The following is a 16,549-nucleotide window of genomic DNA, read 5'->3' as shown; positions in this document are numbered from 1 at the left end:
TTTTTTTTTTTTTTTTTTTTTTCTTTTCCCTTTACTTTATGAAAACATATGTATATAATGTAGAAAACCTTTTAATTACTGTTAAAGGTCAGCCTAAAAGAAATCAGTGATTCCAATAGCATGTTTACACTTCTGGGCGGATAGGTCACGAGAGAATGCAATATACGTACGCTTTCCGATAAGAGTCTAAAACGATTTGCATAGTAGCATTTTTTTTTTTGGGTGTAATAGTAGCATATAGTAACATTTTGTTTTTTGTGTTTTTTTTTATATATAGTAAGAATAAATATTTACATTGTCGTCCCATCCACGTTTTCCTTCACCACCGCAAAGTGTTAACATCCGAAACAATAATAAGTACATCCATTTTGAGTCTTCAAATCCTGAAAATAATTATATTTTGCTCTTTGTCTTAAACGTTATTTGGGTTCTATCAAACGACAAGAAAAAAAAAATACAAAGTGTATATTCCAATAACTTAATGAAATTAATGCAAAGAATACAAAGTTTAGGATGGCGAGAGACAAGAAAAAAGAAAAAGAAAATGACTTTACAAGTCCTAACTCTCCTAACCATATAAACATTTATGTTTGTACGAGTCAATAAGTGCATGGATAATGTCATAAATCTTTTACTTTTTGTACCATACAAAAATTAATGGGTAACGTTACTTTTTGTATCATACAAAAAAATAATGGGTAACGCAAGGAGTGAGGAGGAACGCATGCAGAGTGCACCATATCCCCTTTCTTTCATGGTAAGGGGGAATTTGAGAGTGATGGGCCCTCGACTCAACAGAAATCTTCTTAGGTAATATATTAAATTAGAGAGTAGAGGTGGTTAACTGGTGTTAGAGATTTTAGGTGGTAATTCAAACTTAAATTACTATTATCTTAAGCCTTTTATAAAATTTAGATAAAGTCCCTATTGTAGTAATTTTAAAATCATTCGTTAATTTGTTAAAGTTTGGAAAAGCTATATATATACTTCCATTTCATCCGATTGTTCTTGATTAAAAACGTGAATGGTTTTGGTGACATAGTTTTTTAGGTTATATATATTTATTCATTACATGCATGTATGAAAAACGATTTCCGCACGTTAATATATAAAAGTATGTAAATAGCTATGACATTAATTGATGAGAGAGAGAGGAGAGTAAAACAAAAATATACGAAAGAGTAAAATTGAGTATGCTGTATAACATTAATATGACGCTGGTGAGAGAGGAGATCGTACAAAAAAAAAATACAAAAGAGTAAAATTGCATGTCCCTCTCTATATAAACACACTTCTCAAACTCTCTAGCTCACACCTCTCCTCTTCTCTCTAGCTCACACCTCTCCTCTTTTGTAGAAACTGAGGTTCTACAATAAATTTGTTTAAAGGGGAACAAATTCAATAACACTTTCTCTTCAAGAAGTCGGATTGAAGTAAACAAACAAAGACGAATTGAAATCTCTTGGAGAATAAGCTAGGTTTTCTCTCAAGAACAAAGAAGAACTAGGGTTTTTGTTTTAATTGCTGGATCATCTTACAAGAAAGAGTTCCCCTCTATTTATAGTTTTTCCTAGATCTATTGAATATATCCACTTTCCATATCACGGCCGAGCTGATTAGGAAAGTTTCTTATTTCCCATCAGGTCAACCGCTAGGCGATCTAGGATGTCGGTTCGTCACCTCGGAACTGGGTTTCTCGGTGCCGTTGGGCCTAGAAAGACGAAATCCTTCTCAAAGTCGAGCTTCCGGTTTAAATAACCGGTTTCTTTAATCGGGTTTAGATCGGTATGTTGGAGGCGTCAATTCCCCTACCAACATCTTTTCAAATTAAGTTCTTCCATTAGGTATATCATTATATTAAAAAAAATTCTCTCGTAGGTTGACATTATACGGTGGTTCCTCTTCTCTAGTCCGTATATTTTCTTGAAGAACAAAGTCTTACCACCAAAATAGATTTTGCTCTTCCACTAATGTTCCTTCATTCTTTTCAAGAAAGGATTTCAAGTCCTTGACTGTGATGATCTGTTCGACAATGACATTGATTCTCATAGTCATACAGTAACTCTCCCAAACATTTTAACTCTTAGTCTTAATTTTTTCATAAACGATATCTTAAAATAGTCAATGAATTGATGATAAGTCGTGCGTAAAAATTGTTGACACTATTGCCATCTCAGCAGCCGAGAGCTTCATACGTGTTATCTCATTAACTTACGTGGACATTATAGACATGTGTAGATGAATAATGGGCCCAATTAAAAAGGCTTTACATAAAACCCACGCGGACAGACTCGACCCGACCCGTCGACGCAAGTAAGTAATACCGTACAACAAAAAAATTGACAATCTTGTTCGTCTCCTCCGGCACAACAAAATTGTTTTTCCTCCTCTTCGGCCAGATTTTTCTCCCGTGTTCTGTAATCTCCGATTGATTTGTGACAACATCTCTTTTTTTTGTTGTTTCCCTATAGATTATATATATACATATTAAGATTTGCCTTCTTTGTTTTTTTTTTTCTTTTCTATTTTGGTTCTGTTCTATTCGTTTCCTTTTTGTGTTACCTTTGTTTTTGGTTTTTTTTTGTTGATCTCAAATCCTGGCTTTACTATACTAATCTTCAATTCGATTCTTCATCGGTCTCTACACGAACGAGAATAATACACAAATTGGAGCGTCACTGGTACAAATTCTTTGCTGCTTTGTTTTGCTATTTAGGGCTTTTCGATGAGGTTTTTTTTTTTTTTAAATGTGTATTCGAAAGTGAGTTCAATCGTATGTGTTATGCTTTTGCAGGAAGTTGATGATATAGGATGAATCAAGGAGGGAACACTCAGGCCGTAGCACCAATGGACCCTAATTCCATTGAGGTAATTAACAATCTCTTGTTGCGTCTTTTGAACAATTGATCTTGCTTTCTTTGATGGGTAAATTATGTTGATCTTTATAGCAAGTTATGTTGTTTGTTAGTACACCTTTGTAAATGTTTAGAGGAATTTTGCATATTCAGTATGTTTATGCAGTAGAAGAAGAAAGTGATTTTTGATTTTAGACCTGGTGTGTGTGAACTTCAGAAATTTCATTCTTCTCCTTAAGAATAGTATTTTTTACGAGCATTATGGTTTTCTCGAGTAATTTACCTTTCTAAAAACATCTCAAAGATGTAAACTGTTAAGTACTTTTTGCTATATTAATCCGTAGGTTTGGTTAAGACACTTTAGCTGTTGTTGATCACTTATGCATGAACGTTTGAAGGTGTAATGTTTAAGGTTCTTTCTGATTGACTTGAGACTGTGGAAGGCTTTTTAGCGTAGATATAGCCTTGATTAGAGATGAAAAATTTCTGTTTGTTGTTTGTCTATATTTCTTTTCACTCTTTGGCTTTTTTTTGTTTGGTGTATCTTTATTGTAATAAAGATGAGGATTCCCAGACCTTTTGCCACTACTAATGGTTTTTCTCTGATGCAGAATCGATATGGTGTTGATGGAAGCCAAGTACATAAATATTCATATCAATACTCAACTGGGTCTGACAGTGCCCCATGGACAGGGCATTCTGCTGAACATCAGGCTGTGGATAATGGGAACTATTCAAATTCAAACTATTACCATCCACAGCCAACGGGGCCTGCCACAAGCAATGCCCAAGAGATACCGAATACTGCGTCCTTTACTAGCTCATCGACGTCTGGAACTGCAAATATGGCACAAGGTTATAGTGGATATACGCCATACCAGACCCCTTCGGACCCACACAACTATTCTAACACGGGGTATTCCAGTTACTACAGTGGCTATCAACAGCAACCTAGCCAGTCATATCCTCAGCCTGTAGGGGCGTATCAAAACACAGGTGCTCCTCAGCCTCTTTCCTCATTTCAGAATCCAGGATCTTATGCTGGGACTGCAAGTTATTCAGGAACTTACTACAATCCTGCTGATTATCAGACTGCTGGAGGTTACCAAAGTACAAATTATAACAACCAAACAGCTGGAAGTTACCCAAGTACAAATTACAGCAATCAGACTCCTGCTTCAAATTACAGCAATCAGACTCCTGCTTCAAACTATAGCAATCAGACCCCTGCTTCAAATTACAGCAACCAGACTCCTGCTTCAAATTACAGCAATCAGGCTCCTGCTTCAAACTATAGCAATCAGACTCCTGCTTCAAATTACAGCAACCAGACTCCTGCTTTGAATCAGGGAAACTATACCTCAAACCCTTATCAAAATTATACTCCTGATGCTGCTAACACACCTAGCTCTACTATTGCAACCGCAACACCTGTACATCATCAACAGAACTACCAACAATGGTCAGAATATTACAGCCAAACCGAAGTCCCCTGTGCCCCGGGCACAGAAAAGTTGTCTGCCACGAGTGCATATAGTCAGAGCTTTCCAGTTCCAGGTGTTACTAGTGAAATGCCTGCTTCAAATAGTCAGCATGCTCCGTCTTATGTCCAACACTGGGGGCCGGAAACTGGCGCATCCCAACCACCTTCTCAGCAGGTTTAGATTTTACTTTAGTATACCAAATTTGCGTCATTAAGTTTATTTGTATTCATAATACTTGTCTGCTTGCAGCTTATTGATTAATGTGTGTTATCTCCTTTGAATTTTTTAAATTGGTAAAAGAGTGATAGTAACTGATCTGTTAGCCACCAAGCAATGCTGCATAGAATTAATTCTTGAATTTTATGTGCAAACAGTTTAGATGTAATCTCTTATTGCTTTCTTTTATCGTTCTCGCAGTCTGGTGCAGCTGTTAGTACCTCTAACGATGCTTACTGGGTGCATCAAACACAAAGCCTGCAAGCGCATCATCATGTTCCTCCTCAAAATCATTACCAGAGTCCTCTCGAGATGAAACCCTTATATGAGACTCCCTTCCAGGGTCATCAGAGAGCTACATATCCTCAAGAACTGAACTCCCAGTCTTCCTTTCACCAGGCACCGTTAGGCTATCGCCAGCCTGCTCAGGCAACACCGTCAGTAGATACACAAAGGGTAAGCAAAGTACAGATTCCAACTAACCCTAGAATTGCTTCAAACTTGCCATCAGGTTTTACCAAAATGGATAAAGATAGTTCAGCGGCAGGTGCAGCCCAAACACCTGCATATGTTAGTGTTTCAATGCCAAAGTCGAAAGACCATGCCACTGCTATGCCTGAGGTAAGTTTCCTTTTTTCAATTGTTGATTACCTAGCAAGTGAAGTAGATATAATTGTTGGCCACTGTAAATTAATGTGTTGGCTAATTGTTTTTTTCTTACAATTGACATTGGAATAAATAATCTCCTTGCTTGTAGCCTAGACACTTCCCGAAATCGCTTCGTGGGTATGTTGAGAGAGCACTTGCTCGCTGCAAAGATGATAAAGAAAAGGCATCTTGTCAGGATGCCCTGAAGGAGGTAAATGTTTGTAGGAATTGTGAACGCTCAGTTGTTAGAATTTTGTAGCTTGATTAATGTTTCTTTTTTAGACAAACTCTGTGTTCATCTTAATATTATTGCATATTTGAATTAACTTCCAACTTGATCTTCCGTGTAGATGTCTAGTATATTTAAGATGTTTTCATGCCTTTTCTCGAAAAAATTGTTTTGCAGTCAGTAGAATACCCTGTTAATTTTTGGTTGCTTTGCATGTTGATGCGTATTTTTGTATTTCTAGATCATCATGAATGCGAAGACTGATGAGACTCTTTATACTCGGGATTGGGATACTGAGCCTCTTTCAACTGTCCTGAACAGAAATGTGACTGTCACAGAGTATGGCCCTTATTTCCTCCCTCGTCTCCTGTCTTCTTGATCTATAACTTTCTTTCTTCCCTAGTATATGGTTGGTGCATTTACTTTCTATTTTCCTGCTAAATTTTACACTGCAATGCAGGTCGAGCTCCACTCTTATATCTTCGTTACAAAATAAGAGCCCAACAAGACGACCCAAAAGTAGATGGGAGCCGTTACTGGAAGAGAAACCGTTTGTCAAGCCAGCTTCAACTTTCAGTAGTCCTGTTAAATTTGGAGCTTGGAATCACCAAAATGAAAATAACAAAAAGGTTAATCTTTCTCTTCTTATATTATATGGCTACTGGTGAATGTGTATTTAGCTGTTAGAATTTGGTTCATGCAGTTACTGGTTCTGATAAGTAATTTTGCAGAACTCTGAGATTTTTCAAAAGGTGGATGCTGCCATTGGCTTCAAGCCCACTTATTCTGGGCAAAATTCTGCAAAAAAAAATTTCCAGCGGCCTGTCAAGCGACAGCGGTTTTCTGGTGGTGCAGCTACGGCCATTGATGATGAGGCATCTAGTGATAGTGACAAGGATTTGACACCTTACTATTCCAGTGCAGTGGCACTTGCTAGTTCTGCCGAGGAAAAGAAGCGACGTGATAGTCGTTCCAAGCGTTTCGAAAGAGTTCAAGGGCACAACCGAGGGAATGATCTTCCGAAACCCAAGAATGCAAATGTTGGAAATGTTGGAAATTTGCATTCTAGAAGAGCCACTGCCTTGAGGCTTAGCAAAACTTTTGATGAAAGTGGCAGCAGAGCTGTGGAAGACATTGACTGGGATGCACTAACAGTTAAAGGAACTTGCCAGGAAATTGAGAAACGTTATCTCCGCCTTACCTCTGCACCGGATCCTGCCACTGTAAATATCACTATCTTATACCTCGTAATCTTTTTGACACCCTGGCTGATTTTTTTTATTTGACTTATTTTCAGGTAAGACCAGAGGATGTGCTGGAAAAAGCTCTGTTAATGGTTCAGGATTCTCAAAAAAATTATCTTTATAAATGCGATCAGCTAAAGTCTATTCGCCAAGATCTCACAGTACAACGGATACACAATCATTTAACAGCTAAGGTATATTATTGAGTTCAGAATGATATTGAGTGTTCTTGCTTCTAGGATCCATTTCCTGGTGGAGGATTTTATCCTAGTTACAGGACCTGTCACCCAATTAGCATGTTTATAATGTTTACATGTTCAATGTCTATTTCAGGTTTATGAAACACATGCTAGATTGGCTTTGGAGGCTGGGGATTTACCTGAGTATAATCAGGTTGGTACACTAGCACAGACTCTTCATATTTTAGAATAGTAATCATTCAGTGTCTAGATCAAAATGGATATTGAAAAAATTCTCTTTCTCCTAATTTAAGGAGTACCAACCTAAAACCATTCAGAGTGTCTAGATCAAATCGGTATTGAAAAACTTGTCCTTTTTGTTTTTCCTAATTTAAAATATACCAACATCTGCTAGAATTTCACTGGTGTCTCACTTTCAAATAATAAATAAGCAACATGTCATGCAAGACCTCAGAGTGAAGTGAGTTTGGAAACAGCTGGCAACTATAGTTTAGCAAGTAGAAAAATTTGGGTTTCGAGTTATGCCTCTAGGTTCTAAAATCAATATAGTAAACGTTGATAAAATTGTGGAAGATGCTCTCGACATAATGGTAGGCAAGTTGACGCATATTTCTGAAGACTTGTTACTATGGACTATGACTTTGGTTTGCATAAATTCTGCAATACTGTTCCACCAAGTCTTGTAGAATACATCTGTTGCATATTCCTGAGGAGTCTATTTTAATCTCAGGTATTTTTAGTGTTGCTGAATTGGTTTATATTTTATGTTACAGTGCCTGTCGCAGTTAAAGACTCTTTATGCGGAAGGTATAGAAGGATGCTCTCTGGAGTTTGCTGCGTACAGTCTACTCTATATTACCCTACACTCTAACAACAACCGAGAATTGCTATCATCTATGTCCAGGTTAGTACGTATAAATATCCATCTCTGGGCTCCGTTTAAGCATGATGAGTGATGTGAAACTTTGATAAATTAAAGTTTCGTGGAAAGATCAAAATATGGTTTTGAGTGACCAACTGGGAATAGTATTGGAATTATATATGTTAACGCTACCTATCTGATAGTTTAGGTTTTGCAACATCTCTTCCTACCAATGCAAAGAGGTTACTCCTTTGAATTGGGTTTGTGTGCATGACATTGAGTAATTTTGTGATCTCTGTTCCGTAGATTATCCGAAGAAGCTAAGAAGGATGAAGCAGTTAGACATGCTCTTTCAGTTCGTGCAGCTGTAACATCAGGAAATTATGTTATGTTCTTCAGACTCTACAAGACTGCACCAAACATGAATAGTTGCCTCATGGGTAGGAGACATATGTTACATAGGAAAACTCTTTTGATATGTTTAAACAATTGAATGGCTAGATATATATGTAAGGATATGATGAAATTGTTATGTTTGCAGATCTCTATGTGGAGAAAATGCGTTACAAGGCTGTGACTTTTATGTCTCGGAGTTGTCGGCCTACAATCCCGGTTTCATACATAGTCCAAGTTTTGGGCTTTACTGGTGCTGCAAGCGAAGGTACTGATGAAAAGGAGACCAATGGTTTGGAGGAGTGTTTAGAATGGCTAAAAACCCATGGTGCTAACCTCATTACTGACAGTAACGGAGATATACTGCTTGATACCAAGGTAAGTCTTCTTTTGGGTTTGCTATATCCTTATTGTAAGACTTGAAGTTCACTATGATTCTCAAGATATGGATTGAGGAGTGGTTTTTTGTTATTCCTTGTGCAGGTGTCATCAACGAGTCTCTTCATGCCAGAACCTGAAGACGCAGTTGCTCATGGAGATCGAAATCTAGATGTCAATGATTTTTTTACACGTACATGATGAAAAAATTTAATGTTTGTTATAGTCTGATGGGAGGAAAAAAAGAAGCAATAATGCTAAAATGAAGTTCATCATAACTATTGATCTGAAGGAGAACAATGAAGATAATTCCAAGGCTCTCTGGCTTCATCAACATCCTCAGCCCCACACACAAGTTCAGGTATGACATTTTTAGGTTTATAGTACTTCATAGTTGTAGTAGGAAACTTTTGGAAGAGAAGCTAAATGTGTTTGTAATTCGTTTTTGTGAATATGGAAGTCCTTATTCTTTCTTTATACTTTTTGAGATAAGGGTATCCTGGAAACGTTCCTTTATATATATATATATATGAAAAAACATTTTTCATTCAAACAATTCAAGGAATTACAAATAGAAAATAGAAGTATGTTTTGATTTGGGTCTTTTAGCAAATTTTTTTCCCCCTTCCCTCTTCTATTCTTTTCACCTCCGCTTGTTCTTGCTACCAAGTAACAAAGTGAAGTAGAACAAAATCCTAAAAAAGAACCCGAAAGCAACTGTGACGAGCAAGCAATTCCATTTGCTCAGCTGAACAACACCTTGATTCTTCAGTATATCAGCACCAGTGGTCAAACAAGTCGTGCTCGATATCGTCACCCCGAGCGACTTGCTCACTGAACCAAGCAGATTCAGCTTCATCACTTCAGGTAATTCCCCTAATGGCGTATTGTCGAAAATCTGAACTCCTCTCACGAAACACTTGGTAGCGTCAGAGAACTCGTTCTGTAAAACGGCTTCGTAGGGGTATTTCACCAAAGACAGGTAATGAAACCAAATCCAGTAATCAGGGATACGGTTTCTGTTGATGAAGAATCCACTGAACAACAAGAAGTAAGCTAAAATAGCGACGACGATTATGTAACCCAACATCACACTCGGAACCACACCTGATAGAAACGTGACAAAGGAGCTTCCTGACCAGAACGAGGCTAAAATGATCAAGCAATAGAACAAAAGGCCCATTGGGCCTCCGCCTAACCCTACAGCCCAATACGTCGTCGCCGCGAAAGCAAGGGAGAGGAAGATGAGCGACGGGATAGAGACGATGGCGTGAGAGAGAACGTAGGAGGATCTCCGGTAAGCGTTGTAAGCGGTTTCTCTCATGAAGATGTAACGTTCCTGGAGAAAAACTGGTAACGCATCGGCGCAAGTGTAGAACATTGTTGACATCGCGAAGGCGAAGAACCCTAGCCGCTCTTGAACTCCTTTTGGCGAATTGTCTAACCGCCAGAACACGGTGGCGAGGATGAATCCGGTGATAACGACGGAGGCGACTCTGATTCCGAATAGCTCTGGTTGTCTCCTAGAATTGAGCATTGATCGTTTCGAGAGAGTTTTGATTTCGATCCACATCGGATTCGCGAATTCAGGAACAGCTAGGGTTGTTGTGGAGGTAGCGGTTGTTCCGCCGTTAGCGACGGATTCACCGCCGGAAACTAGCTTTCCTCTGCTTATACTAGCGGCGATTGCTTCCTTCAGTGTTAGATTTGGGTACGGTGACGAAGGCGGAGTTAACGGCGGTTGGCGATTGTTCTGTTTCTTCATCTCTTGCCACTTTTTGTTGAATTCGACTAATCCTCTTGTTCCTCCGGCTGATCCTTCAAGCTCACAGATGAGATCTAACGCGAACTCGGTTCGATTCTCGTTCTCCGGTATCGGACTCCCGAACTCGGAGAAAAAACGCGGAAGACTCGCCGGAGATCCGCTGTACACGGTGTGACCACGGGATAAGAAGATTAACCGGTCAAGCAAACTGAGAACTCGATGACTCGGTTGATGAATCGACATAATCACGATACTGCCACTCTGAGCAATCCTCTTCAACACTTTAACAACCATGAACGCACTGGTTGAGTCCAGACCAGAGGTTGGTTCATCGAGGAAGAGAAGTATCGGATCATGGATTATATCAATTCCGATTGAGACTCGTCTCCTTTCACCACCGGAGATCCCACGGTGACCTTCGTCTCCGATGATGGTTTTAGCTGCGTTTCTGATACCTAACTGATCAATCAAAGCTTGCACACGAAGCTTCTTCTTTGATTTAGGTAAACTCCTCGGGAGACGAAACTCAGCAGCGAATATTAGTGTTTCTTCTACGGTTAACATAGGGAAGAGAAGATCATCTTGCATTACATAGGCTGAGATGACTTTGAGCATTCGTGATTGAAGTGTTTCTCCGTTTAGCTTCACTGTTCCTTTCAAGCTTCCTTTAGCTATACGGTTCGCTAATGCATCGATCAGTGTTGATTTCCCTGATCCGCTAGCTCCAAGAACGGCCATGATCTCTCCATCTCGTGACTCGCCGGAGATGTTGTTGAGAAGGGTTTTAGTATTTGGCATCACCGTTTGAGCTATCTCCGGATCCTCTGTATTTCCCCGTGGAAAGAGGTTACGGAACTCTAGTTTTCGACGAACGGAGACATTGTAAGTGAGATTGTCGAAAGAGAGAACGAATGGAACAGTACGCATGTAACCATCGTCGTAGTCTTGGTTTAAGGACTCATGAACTGGAGTCTCGTCTCCGATGTCCATTTTCCTGACGTCACTGACGTTCTTCAGAAGTTGTCCTAAAGTTGAATCGTGCACGGAAGAGATGGTGTTGAGCTCCATGGAATCATCATCATTAGCTGCTACGATACGAGCCATAGTAACAAAAAAGGAGTAAAAAGTGTTTAAGAATTGATCAACAAATTAACTGCCTTAAACACACACTCATAACTTTTTAACGACTTTGATTTCTCTCTCTCTCTCGAAGAATAACAAGAAGAAGAGACAGAAGTGTGTTTGTTTTTCAGTTTATGGGACTTTGGTTGGATATGTATGCCGCAGTCTGTTATCTTACTATATACTTATATAGAGGCGAGAGAGCGCATGAAGAGACGTGTTTGTATGTGTGAAGACACCGAAGGCTATGTTAAAATTAAATAAGAAATTAAATAAGAAAAAATTTCAAAAAAAAATTAAATAAGAAAGTCTCGGCGAGTTGCATGGGAAAGGTATGTTAGGTATATATTTTGACTGTTTGGATGTAAATGCGTTTTTGATTTATTATTTATTTATCAAGGGGAAGGTGAAGAGTCGACCTACTAAAACTAAAGTTCCCTAAAGTAGTGGAAATTACCAAATACGTTCTTCTTCTTTTTCTGGTAAAGAAGACAAAAAAAAAACGGTGGGCACATGCCGCGTGGCAAAATGGGTTTTATTGACTTGTGAATTAGCCAATTAAGTAAAGGGTGTTCGTTCATCTAAGATAGGCATGGGACGAGGACTTTCGTGTGTGTTTCCCAAATTCCCCTTCATTAATGGTTATTTATTCTAGTTTTTTCATACTTCAATATTTTGACTGAATGTTCAAGTTCTTTTTATTATTGATCAACTTAAATCCCAGTTACGTCTTCCTCTGTAAAGAAGAGCTTTCAAGTTCATTATTATGAGATAACCATATGGTCCATACCTAGTTAGAAGAATCTAAGATGTGCCTTTTTGTGTGTAAATTAGTATTCTCCGATTGCATTAGGTTAAAAGCAATTTTTTTTTAAAACGAAAACGACAAATTTTGTACTATGGTAGTCAAAGCTTGATTTAGATGATTGATGAGGTAGTTAGAAAGCGAAAATATTAACTATCAAAAAAAAAAAGTCATGCAATATTGATGCCTACTTGTAAATGGGTTGTACTACATGTGAAATAGTATTAGTATATACTCAAGGATCTAGGGATGTAGACTGATGTTTTATATTGGTCTATTTCAAAGTCGGTCCACAATAAATGGCTACAGGGGCTAGCTAGCTTCACTTGCCGAACTTAATTAAAAAACTTAAAACTTAATTAAAATACCTAACACAATGCCGGGAAAATCTTCAACACGCACATGCAATGTTTTCGATTCAAGTTATCTAAGATAAGATACTGTATAGTGTATACTAAGGTTCGAGTCAATGCTTCGTAACGAAAAAATTTGGTACTTTAAGCCCTTATTATTATTAAATTAAGTCTTCGAATTCTCAAAACTTACTATTTTCAGATGGTTAACTATACTAAGAAAATGAACTTAATTCAGAAGGTATTTGTTAATATATTTTCTCAGCCGAGTCGGTTTATGAGTCTGTTATATGACAAGGGATTAGGCATCCAAAAAAACTTATAGATTAAGTCATAGCTTATAATATATGGACACGCTTGACGCATGTCTACATTACGTATTTACGTATGTGTGCACACTTATGTTGATAGGCAACTGCAAGCATAACAATATTGTAGCAATCATTTATTGCAACACCCTAGCTCCGGACGAACTAGTTAGTTAAATATAGCCTATTCGAATGAAAAATTTGTCTGAGCTTTTAATATTGAGTGGTTGTGCCATGTTCTAGCTTCTTTCTTTGGTATATAGGACTATACCGGTTTAATTACTGGATCTTTTGGTATATGATGTGATATTTATTTTTAAATGCTATTTTGAAGATCATTTTTTAAATGATAATATATTTTGAAATTCATGTTTCTGTGTTTTCTACTTTCTATCTATACCACAGTAGGTTTTGCAATTATGGGCGAAGTTGTCATGTGGTTTCTATTAAATATATATGTAACCACTGAAAAACTTTCTGACAGGCGATAGCCCATTTTAACATTTTATGAATACATATTTTGAAAGTTTAAAATAGTTGCTTTGCTAGTAAAATTGTTTAAGGTTATATATAATTTGTACGTAGTATAAAATATTTATCCATTCGCAATGATTTTCAATTTGTTAACTTTTTCTATTGACAGGCTTTTTGGTAGCTAATGTAGATATCTTTAAGCGACATTATATAGATCTTTTGAGATTTCAACCCAAAATTCTTAATCTTAAAAAAAAAGAAAAAAACATGTAGCATAAATAATATTTTTTTTTTTGCTAAGAATGTAAATATTTCATTAAAATGAAAACAGTTCAGGTTTTGATTGTAAACCTATACAAATGGTCCCATGGCAAAAATATTAAAAACATAGAAGCATAAATTGTAGTACACAAATTTCGGTCCATCCACTAGACCAAAGCGTTGAAGCTGAAAAAGTTGGATGAAGCGATGACGATTTTGAAGTTCTTCCTAGATAAGTAGCTGAAGTAGAAGGTTGATTGCAACTTGAAAACACCAAATTGTGCTCGACTCTTACCACTAGAAGCCTCCCGCGTCATGTGAGAGCGACTCGTCAATCAAATCCATGAGCTTTCTCAAAATGGAACCTCAGGAACCGAATCCTGCAAACAATGTGAGCTCCCTCTACCAAGTTCATTCCCAAAGTCGGATAACGCAGAGCATGATTTAATATATTCATAACCACATCGTACTAGCTCCTCTAGAGTACAAATAAAAAACAACCAAAGGCAATAACTCATCGCAATACTAATTTCAACTCAAAGCAACTGCACTAGTTAGACACATTCAAAACCAGGCCTTGAAGCATAATCAACGAGCTAATAAATACTTGTGACATCAACAAATGAGACAGCAATTTAGCCACCACTGGAAGCTATACCATCACCAAAATTCAACACCACCGTAGCTACGAAAGTCATAATCTGAGAACCGAGACGATGCCATACACTTGACGCTTCAAACATGGTCACCCTCTTACAAAAACTGAAAGCTGTCCTCTAGATATTGCGATGGGTCGATAAGATGACTTCGTTTATTTTTATTGTAAAAGAAGATGGCTTCATATTTATTGGCTTATTCGTATATCCTATCAAACTATTATAATTTGTCTCTTGATTTTAATTAACAGGCTCCAAAACAAAAGACTATCATGAAGACGACATAAGGCTGAAGAAGTTTCATTTTAATGGCTATTATATTTTCTTATAAAGGATGTTTTCCATTAACTCTCATTCTCAGTTCTAAAGGAAAGATGACAGAAAGGTTTAATGATTGTGCGTACTTCACATGTTTAAGAACATAAGCTAATCTACGTAGTAAAGTACCTATGAATTTTTCATGTTAAAAGTATGATACATGTAATTGCATTTTTATCAACCTGCGATTAATTACAAAGCAAACAAATGATTCTTTACTTTATAAAGTAAAAAATGAGCCAACGTACTGTTTTGATTTTGAAAGTGATTATGGACTTCACGCAATTTCCCAGGAGAAAAAAAAATCAAACTAAGATTGAAATGGGGAAACTTATCATGGTCTTGAATCTCACATGACAAACACAAACACCATGTTTGAATAGAAACCAAAACCATAAAGTGAAAGGAGATTCGAAGTTCCTTACCTCGGCTACAGAGGCTCTGTATCGACTCCCAAGATTAATCTACATGATAAATGCAATAATTTTTTATAATTATACAAGGTCAAAATTAATAAACAACCACAATAACAAACAAATATAACATATATATATATTTTTTAAAATATAGTCTTTAAAATCTAGTACTATTACTTTAGTTATTAGCCACAACAAAATCAACTCATATATCCGACAAAGTTTATGGAAAAAGAATGGACATTTTTCAAAACTTGCTACCAAATTGATATTGTTAGGCAATCAATTGATACACATAATCATAAACTCCTCATCATCATGCAAATCAAAAGCAATTTTATTCGTAACTCACTTTCATATACCCACCTTCTAGATAATCTAATCCTAAGCGGACGGTGTTAGTGGTTAACATGTGTAAGCATTAAATGTGATGTAGGGAATGCTTACATTTCCAATTTCATTTTGACTTTTAGGTGATTAAATTTTGTGTTGACTTTTTTGCTTACTAACTTCTAACTACATTTCCCTTCTTGCCGCCACGATCAAAGGACGGGAAAGTTCATTTCTATTATTGTCTCAACAAAACTTGGAAGAGCGTAGCCAACTTTAAATTGATTTTGGACCACACTAGCTACCTTTAAAAATATTTGTTAAGATTTTTTTTTTATTAAATTTGGATCATATCAACTTTCAACCAAACTAAAACATTCTTATTAAAAAAAATATATATTTCCAACTAATTTGGGCCACGTTAAAATCATGGGGCCTGTTGATTAGAGTTACCCATAAATAAATAAAACAAATATAATTTTTTCTCTTTATAGTTGACTTTTATTTCTTGTTTGAAACGGCGAACTTATAACAAAACATAACCCTAATTTTACTTTATTTTTTAATCAGCAGCAGCATTGTGGCACTGGCTTCCTTTGATTTTCAGAAGAGAAAACGAACAATGGCATGACAGATCTTCCACGTGATTTGCTGGAGGATATACTCTCTAGGATTCCGTACGAGTCTCTACGACCTTCTTTATCGGTGGGTTCATACCCGGGCTCTTAGTGTTTTGTTGCCAAACAAAATAAATCAAAACAAAAGAAAAAATGTAAGAAATTATTATATAGTATACCCATTTGTGATCTAAGAGATGCTACGTGTCAGCTTGGTATTGGATGAACGAGAAAATAGAAAAGGTGTAAAACTTTTTTTTGTATCACATTCCTTTCGTTTTCTCTCTCTCTCTTTCTCTCGCGATTGCGAGATAACGAAGAATTGTATTTGGAATCGTCTGGATCTGGAGGAAGAGGAGATTGCTTTGGTAGGAGATGCTCATCATCATGAATTGATGAGTCAGCATGTCTCATTGCGATATTTTGATTGAATCGTGAATCGGCTCTGATTGCAATTTGGAAAAGGCGATTTGGAATCGTGAATCGTGAATTGGGAGTCCACTCAATCGGAAGAGATTGAATCAATTGGAAGCAGAAGGTAAAATTCTCAATTCAATTACTGATTGAATCAATCTCGATTAGTGTTTGATGATTAGGGTTTTTTTTTTTTTTTTT

The 16,549-nt window shown here is 37.0% G+C and overlaps 2 protein-coding genes across 2 annotated transcripts; one reads left to right on the top strand and one right to left on the bottom strand.

The window, feature by feature from the left end:
* LOC104782383 (SAC3 family protein A) lies at positions 2,312-9,056 on the top strand. Its single transcript, XM_010507297.2, has 14 exons — positions 2,312-2,681; positions 2,795-2,868; positions 3,467-4,513; positions 4,757-5,176; positions 5,313-5,414; positions 5,674-5,771; positions 5,893-6,061; positions 6,164-6,655; positions 6,730-6,870; positions 7,010-7,069; positions 7,650-7,780; positions 8,045-8,178; positions 8,280-8,509; positions 8,615-9,056. Exons 2-14 carry the CDS (start codon positions 2,812-2,814, stop codon positions 8,708-8,710), a joined length of 3,177 nt encoding a protein of 1,058 aa, XP_010505599.1. The 5' UTR covers positions 2,312-2,681; positions 2,795-2,811; the 3' UTR covers positions 8,711-9,056.
* On the bottom strand, positions 9,007-11,642 carry LOC104782384 (ABC transporter G family member 1-like). Its single transcript, XM_010507298.2, has one exon. The coding sequence runs from the start codon at positions 11,376-11,378 to the stop codon at positions 9,153-9,155; it is 2,226 nt and encodes a 741-aa protein (XP_010505600.1). The 5' UTR covers positions 11,379-11,642; the 3' UTR covers positions 9,007-9,152.

This window comes from Camelina sativa, chromosome 4 (genome assembly GCF_000633955.1).
Source record: "Camelina sativa cultivar DH55 chromosome 4, Cs, whole genome shotgun sequence".
NCBI classification, from domain to species: Eukaryota; Viridiplantae; Streptophyta; class Magnoliopsida; order Brassicales; family Brassicaceae; genus Camelina; species Camelina sativa.
The sequence above is the reverse complement of the archived record's forward strand: the minus strand, read 5'-3'. Positions and strand labels throughout refer to the sequence as shown.